This window comes from Schizosaccharomyces cryophilus (assembly GCF_000004155.1).
Source record: "Schizosaccharomyces cryophilus OY26 unplaced genomic scaffold supercont4.2, whole genome shotgun sequence".
Classification (NCBI taxonomy): Eukaryota; Fungi; Ascomycota; class Schizosaccharomycetes; order Schizosaccharomycetales; family Schizosaccharomycetaceae; genus Schizosaccharomyces; species Schizosaccharomyces cryophilus.
In genome coordinates, this window is record NW_013185625.1 from 228,544 (window position 1) to 236,773 (window position 8,230).

Genomic DNA, 8,230 nt, shown 5'->3' on the forward strand with positions numbered 1-8,230 from the left:
AAAAAAAAAAAATCTACTTATAATGAAAACAGGATTTTATTCCGCCTGTCTTTGGAAAATAGTAAGCATTCATAGTTCTTCCGAGAATATAAATTCTGTGATGAGCACTTGAACTGGCTTTAAAGATATGTTGTTATTTTACTAGTTGTTTGTCGTTGTAAGCCTCAAACGTATGTGGTTACTATTTCTTGATTGACGTTTGGTAAATAATATTTTATTTGCTGAAAGAACCTGTTGATTTTGTTGAATCATCTAAATAACCACATAATATATTGTTAATTGAACCCAGAGAAGTGATGACTAAGATCGTAGACGCTGATTAAACCAACGACATCACGAAGTCTTTCTTTCATTTTAATCGACTCATCGAAATTAAAGCGGATTCCGTACCCATCTAAGTAGCGAGCGCATTGGTCCCTTGTTAAGCCATCAATGTCTTCAACAGATCGAATTTCTGGCAAATCATCATCTGGCTGAGTCCCATTTAGAAAAGGAACGATATTAATAGGAAATCCCATTGATCTTAACTGGATATTTTCCGTTTTTCTATTTCTCATATCCATTCCGTTGAATCTCGTTTCCATTCCGTTGAATCTCGTTTCCATTCTGTCGAATCTCGTTTCCATTCTGTCAAATCTCGTTTCCATTCTGTCGAATTTCGTTTCCATTCTTGAAGGGAATGCATTCTCATCGGTCAGCCAATTCTGAAACCATCGCGGTGGTTGATCTTCAGCAGCCTCTTCTGCTCGTCTTAATTGATTAGCAACATTTTGAATAACTTGGATTCGATGTATCATGTCAACTTCATTTTGAAGCTGTGAGCTTTTCACAGCAAATTCAAATTCTTTTAAAAACCGATTTACGTCTAAAGAAGTTTCATTCTGTGGAGGAGAGATGTTGAAATCGTTCGCATAAATATTTTCCATTTCTAGAAATTGGTAAAAATTGAGTTATGTACGATGATATGCTGCTAAAATATAAACAAAGCTGTTTGTTATTTTTGAATTGTCGTGGTGCCACTCGTTAAAAGCTGCGAGCGCACTTCCTAGTAGAAAAAATATCGTACTGATACTTTAACAGTGGAATGAATGACAACACTAAACAATAATTGTGCAATATTTGGTTTACTTTGTTACAAATGTTAACAAGCATTAAGCTAAGCTATGCTATATTTCACTAATCATTATTTCTGCCGTTTACTGTAATGGTAATAATCTCACACGTTAGGAGAATGTTTATTGAACGATAATAGTAATACAATGACAGGATTGTATACGCTTATTGGACTATGTTGTAGTACATGAACAGTGTAGAAATGTTCGGAGATCTTCTTAGCTAATTTAGAAAGTGTTTAGGGATCTTATTTAGCCAGACCAGTCGAATCTTCCAATCTGAAGGTTTTGACTGTAGACGTAAGAGTATATATAGATTTGCTAATCAATTTGAGTAAAAGATTTATCAATAAAAAAATTAACTGTACCCGTATCTTTATTCTCTGATCATTCGTATCTTGATTTCTGTATTTCGTTTTTCAGTCGTTTGTTTCCTTTTCGTAATGTATTGTCCTTTAGCTTTATGACAAATATTCAAAAAAATGCTCTTTAATAGTGGATAGTAATATATATAATTTTAACAAAATACATATCGTCACAGACAGACAGTCATTCATAAACATTACGTACAACTTAAAAGATTACTTCATAGCGTTAGGGTAATAAGAATATTGCCGTAACGTGACTTATTCATAGAAAAAATGACCATCCGCTGAAGGCAACTTAGCAATTCCATAGTCGGTTAAAGATTTAGTCAAGAACTAAGGAGCGTATATTCTTCATTAATAAACTAAGCAACAACTTATCTAGTATTGGCAATATTTAACATAGTGAAAAAAGAGGCGTTACTACCGGTATGTCTACAATATCTAACGTTGTTTTCAACGATCACACAGAGTTGCAAAACTATTACAACTATATAAAGTCGTCTACGGATGATGATTCTGCAACTCGTTGGCGAAATCAATTTGTGTGGGAGCTGGCCCGGTACCTGGTAGGGGAGGAAATAGTCGTTTATCCTAAACTCGCTAAATTCCTTGGGCAATATGGACAAGATATGGCGGAAAAGAATAGAAAAGAGCATCAAGTAATAAAGGAATACCTATATAAGTTTCAATCAATGAAACCAAGCCAAAAAGAATTTATTCCGACGGTTGATGCTCTTATGAGCCATCTTCAGAAGCATATTGAAGAAGAAGAATCTCACGAATATCCCGAGCTGGAAAGTAAATTGGGAGTTGAAAATTCGAAGCATTTAGCAAAAACATTTGAAAGAACAAAAATACTTGTACCAACTTATAGTCATCCATCGGCTCCTAACAAACCCCCTTTTGAAACAGTCGTCGGACTTTTTGCTACGCCCATTGATACTTTGCGGGATTTGTTAAGAAAATGGCCTTGATAGTTTTATTTTTTCGCCTGATTCGATGAATTTCAGTCCTATAACCAATACCATGTAAAACCTTCTAGAATCAGTCGTAGGACCGCTGTTTAGGTACGGATAGTTCAATCTGATTTAAGAATAAATAGATTTGTTGATTTTTCTGTATGAGAATACCTGAATTGGATTTGGAGAGTAACTATTGGCAGTATCGAATAACTACAGTAGCAATACTTTTGATAATCCAGCAAAATAAAAAGAATAAGCAATGAATCAAATTTGATTTAGTTGCATCCAAAGCAATTAATAAAGAAAAGCTTGTTTGAGTTTCAATAAATATAACCTACAAGTTGGGAGAATAGAATGAATACACACTGTAATTGGCAACGCAAGACGAAAAGTACTGCTTCTATACATCTCCCATACGTAAAGTAAAGTTGGAATACGCGAGGACAAACTGTTCCATTATCATACAAAAGAGGAAATGGAAACTAATTATCTTGAATTATCTAGAACTGACGGGCAAAAATAAAGCAACAAGAAATGAAAACCAAGAAACCAAAAGGAAAATAAGCAGAAAGTTTTAGTAAAAACAAGTAGCTAAAAGGTTCAAAGAACCACGAGGACTTTCCTGGAAATGCTGGGTGGTGGCAACGTTATTGCGTCTAGAAAGTACTAGCTCGATTATGGAATGTTCAGGGCCCTTTACTGAGCAAGTATAAATAAGAGAACGGTAGGGTCGAAATCGACAACGGCAAACCTAAGGAAAACGATTGTATTTACCATTTGAAATTCTACAAACGATTACTCATTTCTTAAGCGTGCACTAATTATCACAATGTCTCTTCAACCTTTCTTCGATTTGCATCCATTTCAAGACGTCTTTTCCGACTTTTTGAGTTATTCCCCTCGCGTTCAACGCCAGGATCGTGCTGTTGATTTGTCACCTGCCATTGATGTCCATGAAGACAAAGACACGGTTGCTGTTGATGTAGAACTTCCTGGTGTCAAAAAGGAAGACGTTCAAGTTCATTACGACGAAGGAAAACTTACCGTTTCTGGTAAATCCGTGAATGAGCGCAAGAGCGAGGGAGATCGTGGAAACCACAGATGGTCTGAACGTCGCTTTGGATCCTTCTCCCGTACTATCTCCATCCCCAGCAGGATCGATTCCGACCGTATTGAAGCCCAATATTCCAATGGCATTTTGAGTATTGTCTTGCCCAAGATTGAGCAGTCCCGCTCTAAGAAACAAATTACTATTAACTAAATTTGAGAAAATTATGATGCATATGAGTTTATGATGAAACGTAATGCTATGAAATATTTTAATGAGAGTTCATGAAAATGCTATTAGCAATGTTATAAGAGAATGAGAATGATAATCAATAAATGAATAAATTTTCAATGCTACATAAAAAATTAAGTCAATATAACGTAGTAGCCGTAACTTCAGGAAAATGGTATTATAATGGAGAAATCTAGAAAGAGTAGATAGAGGTTTAATGGTTCCCGGAATGCGCGTCAACCGTAGTACTAGGGAAGCCATCATAATTAGTTACTTAAGTATAGTGATCAGACGGGGAATAGTGTTGCCAAAAGTATGTTCAGAGACATATTTGAATATCTTTAAAGGAGTATTACTTATGACATTTCACCAAAAAAAAAAAAATCGAAAACAAAAAAAGGAGATAGCGTATTTCGAAAACACATAGTTGAAAATGATGTCTCACTGATGACAAGTGCTATTCGCTTACATAAATAAGAATCGCTAGATTTCATTTCATGGTCGAGCTTATAGGTAATGAAAGAGAACAGGTTTAGGCAAACTTATTAACGCCATCTATATCCTAATTACCACAAACACTGATTGTTACTAATTATTTGAAACGTGTAAGATGAGGATGAGGAAATTTCTTCATGAATCGTTGGCTGTTTCTTTATACCGGGAAACTCTAAAAGGCTATAAAGCCCAATTGCATAATCTAATGGATATCGAATTACAGTTGGTAGTATTTTTCGTTTGCAGAAAATAACGGTAACAGGGATGAATAACCAAAGTAACCCAAGTAAATCTATTTTGATTGAATAATTGAGAATTTCATTGTTAGTTTGCTACTTAACCAAAAAGTACGACACTAAGAAAAGGTCCACCAAGATTGGTTAATATCTTACGTACGCTCTCGACTTGAAGACTAGCTATATTAATAATTCTTTTCTTGCCAAATGGTTGTTTAAGGAGAGTTATTTTATTAAATAAATTGTACGTTGAATACTTCAAGCTCGTCGCCTGCTTCAATTCAGAATATCGACTAGGCTAGGCTTGTATAGAGGTTCAAAGACAACCCAAATGTGAAATCTTAGTGCTATTTCCTTACTAATATGTATATTAGACGTGGTTGATTATCAACATTTATACTGAAGAAAGTTAGCTTAGACTCACTGCTGACATTTATTATTTATTTTAGTTTGGGGAAGTGAAGAAAAGAATTAATGAACGTAGAATAGAAGTATAATCAATCGTGCACCAAAAATTGGGAGATGTTTTTCATAAAATATTTGTTCTGCTTTACGCTACTAAATCTTCAAACGAAGTATCCTATGATGCCGCCAATGATAAATAGGCTTGGCGATAAATACATTTATAGAGCTATTTAGATATCGTTTCTGCAAGCGTCCGCTGAAGACTCAAGTGTTGCTTGTGTTCCTGGCAGATTCTCTTCAACTTTCTGCTATTCAAAGGTTCACCCAAGTGCTTTCAAGTATCACCACGAAAGACTGAATTTACAGGAACATTAAATGAACATTTTACACCAAAAGTTTCTTCTTTTTAAATCGCAAGAAATCAACATAAATCAGCTTTACGTAAAATCTTGTAAAAATAGCATCCTCTACGGAATAGCATCCACTATGGATTTGGGACGAATTCAATGAACACAAGTCCAACCTAAAAAATATATATATCATATATTTTACATTTCCTTAATCTTTATGTCCACTTATTCTTATTTGTATATTGCTTGACTAAGTTTTATGATTCACGCATTCGGAAGTATTTCATCGAGTGGTCTGCTGTACTAGACTTTTTAAAACGGCTAAGGAGAAAAATATTTTTTTGTTGTCCTTTCTGCCACGCTTCTTTTAGGCTTTCCCTGTACTGAAAGGCATCATTTGCTCTCTAAACTCGGATTTGGACCCTATACGTTATGGACATTTTTTCTGAGTATTTTTTTGTGTTATTTTGTCCATAGATTTGGAAGATCTATCATTCTTATGGGTTTCCTCTTCCTGTAAACCAGCGATTTCTGGCAGATAGGATACGGTTCGTTTTGGGATTAATTTTCAAGATTAAAAGCATGGATCAGATATAACAAATACCCTAAAATACTTTTTACTGTATACCAAACTGTTTTTATACGACATTGTTATAGCTTGTTGCTCAATATTCGTTTTTCATAATCTAACATTTACTTTTTATAGTCTATAATTTCTAAAATGTTTATTTCATTTTTCAACTTTAATTGAAATAGAATCGAAGGAATATGAATACCAAAAAAAAGCAAAGTAGTTATAATAATAAAAGGATAAAGGCATAAAGAACTAACTAACCAAGATTTCCTTATTATCACTGAAAATACAAGACGAATCAATCGTTTGTATAAGAAGCAAGGCAAGACATAGCATGCAACATCGTTAGAGAACTATTCATTTTACTATGAGAAATTATGTACTAGTATTCTATTGAAATTCAAAAGTATTGTAAAAAAGGAAGGAAAAGTAGAAAAGAAATATATATATAACGTTCAGGTTAGTAGGGTCAAAATAACTGATGTCTAGTAACATGAAAAGGTGTACAACAAGACGATTTTTCAGTCAAATGATACATGGTTACAGAGGTTTCTGGAAAAAATGCATTATCAACAGGAAATCAGAAAAGGTATTTGTCATGCTTTCGATTTAAAAAGGAAGCGGGGAACAAGAGGGGAAACCCCCTGAACCGCATTAAATTTTACTATGGATAATAATGTGACCGCACACCGATATAATGCTCATAAAAAGCAAAAAACTTCTTTAAAATAAACGAAAAAGTTCTGTCTAACTTGTGGTTGATACGTCGGCAAGTAAGGACCAAAATACATTGTGTTTACGATCAGAAACAAACTTACTGTTGAGTATTAGCACTGTAAACAAAAAGTTGAAGTGCGCGTTGCTATTTTAACAAAATCGAAAGCTTACAGATAAACGCTAATCGGGTCGCCTAAAACGTCAGTAGTAACTGTTTGAAAAAATGAGGTTTTCTATTTTCGTAATAACCCTCGTCTATTTTTCACTCGGATGGGCTGCTCCTTACGGCAATTTTTCTAGAGAAATTAACAACACAAATGTAAAAATTGCTAATTATCCCTTTTACGTCCAAAAATTTCCGTTTAGTCCTAACTGTAGTGGTGATGTTTCATTCATTATAAATTCTCCTCCTGTTAACGGAAAAGGTATCATTTTGGAGACGAGAAGGGCTAGCTCTATTTTGACAGTTCCTGCTGATAACTCCAGTGTTACTTGTGTCAATTTTGAAAATAAGAAGGAAACATGCTACTCAGGAGATTCTCCTAAATGCTTCAATGTGCCACAATTCGAGAAAGAGGTTGTTGTTGTAATGAGAGATTCTTCCCGTCCAGTTGAGGATTTATCGACGACAGCTTTCGATGATTATTATATGATAACCCCAAATATGACATACGCGTATTTGAATTCAAGCACACAATCTTATAGTAACACATCGCAATTGATTTACAAAAACTATCTGTATCCTTGTGGGGGTAATCAAACATGTCAATTTGACTACCTGAGCAGTGAAATTATTCTTACTACAAAAACTTCTCACAAGTTTTCTTACAGTATTAAGGAAAAAATTTATGCTGCAGAAGCAGATTACTTAGACGATTTGAATTCGCAATTGAACGCAAATACAAGACTTTCGACTTTGACTTACAAATCACCAAAGTTAAAGTCTATACCAAATGCAAAGGCGATTAAGCAAACTAAAGTAGGAGCCCGTTCCTCCTCGTCCTCGATTAAGGCGAATAGTTTTCTCTATAAGACTTTGGCCTTTGGTTTGAGTTTGCTGATAATTTTTACATAACCAAAACTAGTTAGAAAATCCATAAACTAGCTTAATTTCGCAATATATTCAAAATATTCGTTACTACAGAACTAACCATCTTTAAAATTGATTTATCTTTGTTATTCTTCGTGGACTTCTTTTTACCAATTCAGGTGACAACGCATTTTTGTATGCTCCAAGGTGGGTAACAAAATTTATGCTGCTGTTAATTTTGCTATGAGACACCCAACGATGCTTTACACTAGCGATTAACGATATAATCGAGTAGCAACGCTGTGGCATTTCCTTCTTCGCTAGAAGGTATCGATCATGGAATAGGACGACACACTGAGTGCAGCCAAAGTCATTGTAGTTGTGGTTTTTTTTGTGAGTCGTTGAAAAATAGGATACTACTTAGAGATAGTGGTAGTGGTAGTTTACAATAAAACGATAAAACCGGTAGGAGCTAATTATTTAAGCTATCAACTATTCCATTCTCTATAGATATAGAAAGAAAAAAAAAAAAAAAAAAGAAAAAGAAAAAAAAAAAAAAAAAAAAAAAAAAAAATAAAATAAAAATAAATAATATATATAATAATAATAATAATAATAATAACGTAACGTAATAACTAATAGTATACGTTACGTACGTAAGTACGTACGTACGAACGACGTACGTAGTACGTAAGGTTAAGG

The 8,230-nt window shown here is 34.1% G+C and overlaps 4 protein-coding genes across 4 annotated transcripts; 3 read left to right on the forward strand and 1 right to left on the reverse strand.

Moving 5' to 3' along the window:
• Positions 1-192: 192 nt before the first annotated feature.
• Positions 193-950, reverse strand: SPOG_01635 (uncharacterized protein). The gene has a single exon (XM_013166738.1). It carries the CDS (start codon positions 924-926, stop codon positions 276-278), a length of 651 nt encoding a protein of 216 aa, XP_013022192.1. The 5' UTR covers positions 927-950; the 3' UTR covers positions 193-275.
• Positions 951-1,736: 786 nt separating this feature from the next.
• Positions 1,737-3,060, forward strand: SPOG_01636 (cation binding protein). Its single transcript, XM_013166739.1, has one exon. The coding sequence runs from the start codon at positions 1,909-1,911 to the stop codon at positions 2,452-2,454; it is 546 nt and encodes a 181-aa protein (XP_013022193.1). The 5' UTR covers positions 1,737-1,908; the 3' UTR covers positions 2,455-3,060.
• A 65-nt stretch (positions 3,061-3,125) lies between these two features.
• Positions 3,126-3,851, forward strand: SPOG_01637 (hsp16-like protein). Its single transcript, XM_013166740.1, has one exon. It carries the CDS (start codon positions 3,272-3,274, stop codon positions 3,701-3,703), a length of 432 nt encoding a protein of 143 aa, XP_013022194.1. The 5' UTR covers positions 3,126-3,271; the 3' UTR covers positions 3,704-3,851.
• A 2,624-nt stretch (positions 3,852-6,475) lies between these two features.
• SPOG_01638 (uncharacterized protein) lies at positions 6,476-7,644 on the forward strand. The gene is made up of 2 exons (XM_013166741.1): positions 6,476-6,554; positions 6,613-7,644. Exon 2 carries the CDS (start codon positions 6,722-6,724, stop codon positions 7,571-7,573), a length of 852 nt encoding a protein of 283 aa, XP_013022195.1. The 5' UTR covers positions 6,476-6,554; positions 6,613-6,721; the 3' UTR covers positions 7,574-7,644.
• The last annotated feature ends 586 nt before the right edge of the window (positions 7,645-8,230 follow it).

Excerpts from the sequence above, each read along its gene's own strand:
- SPOG_01635 (XM_013166738.1), bottom strand. The coding sequence starts at position 926 with ATGGAAAATATTTATGCGAACGATTTCAACATCTCTCCTCCACAGAAT.
- SPOG_01636 (XM_013166739.1), top strand. The coding sequence starts at position 1,909 with ATGTCTACAATATCTAACGTTGTTTTCAACGATCACACAGAGTTGCAA.
- SPOG_01637 (XM_013166740.1), top strand. The coding sequence starts at position 3,272 with ATGTCTCTTCAACCTTTCTTCGATTTGCATCCATTTCAAGACGTCTTT.
- SPOG_01638 (XM_013166741.1), top strand. The coding sequence starts at position 6,722 with ATGAGGTTTTCTATTTTCGTAATAACCCTCGTCTATTTTTCACTCGGA.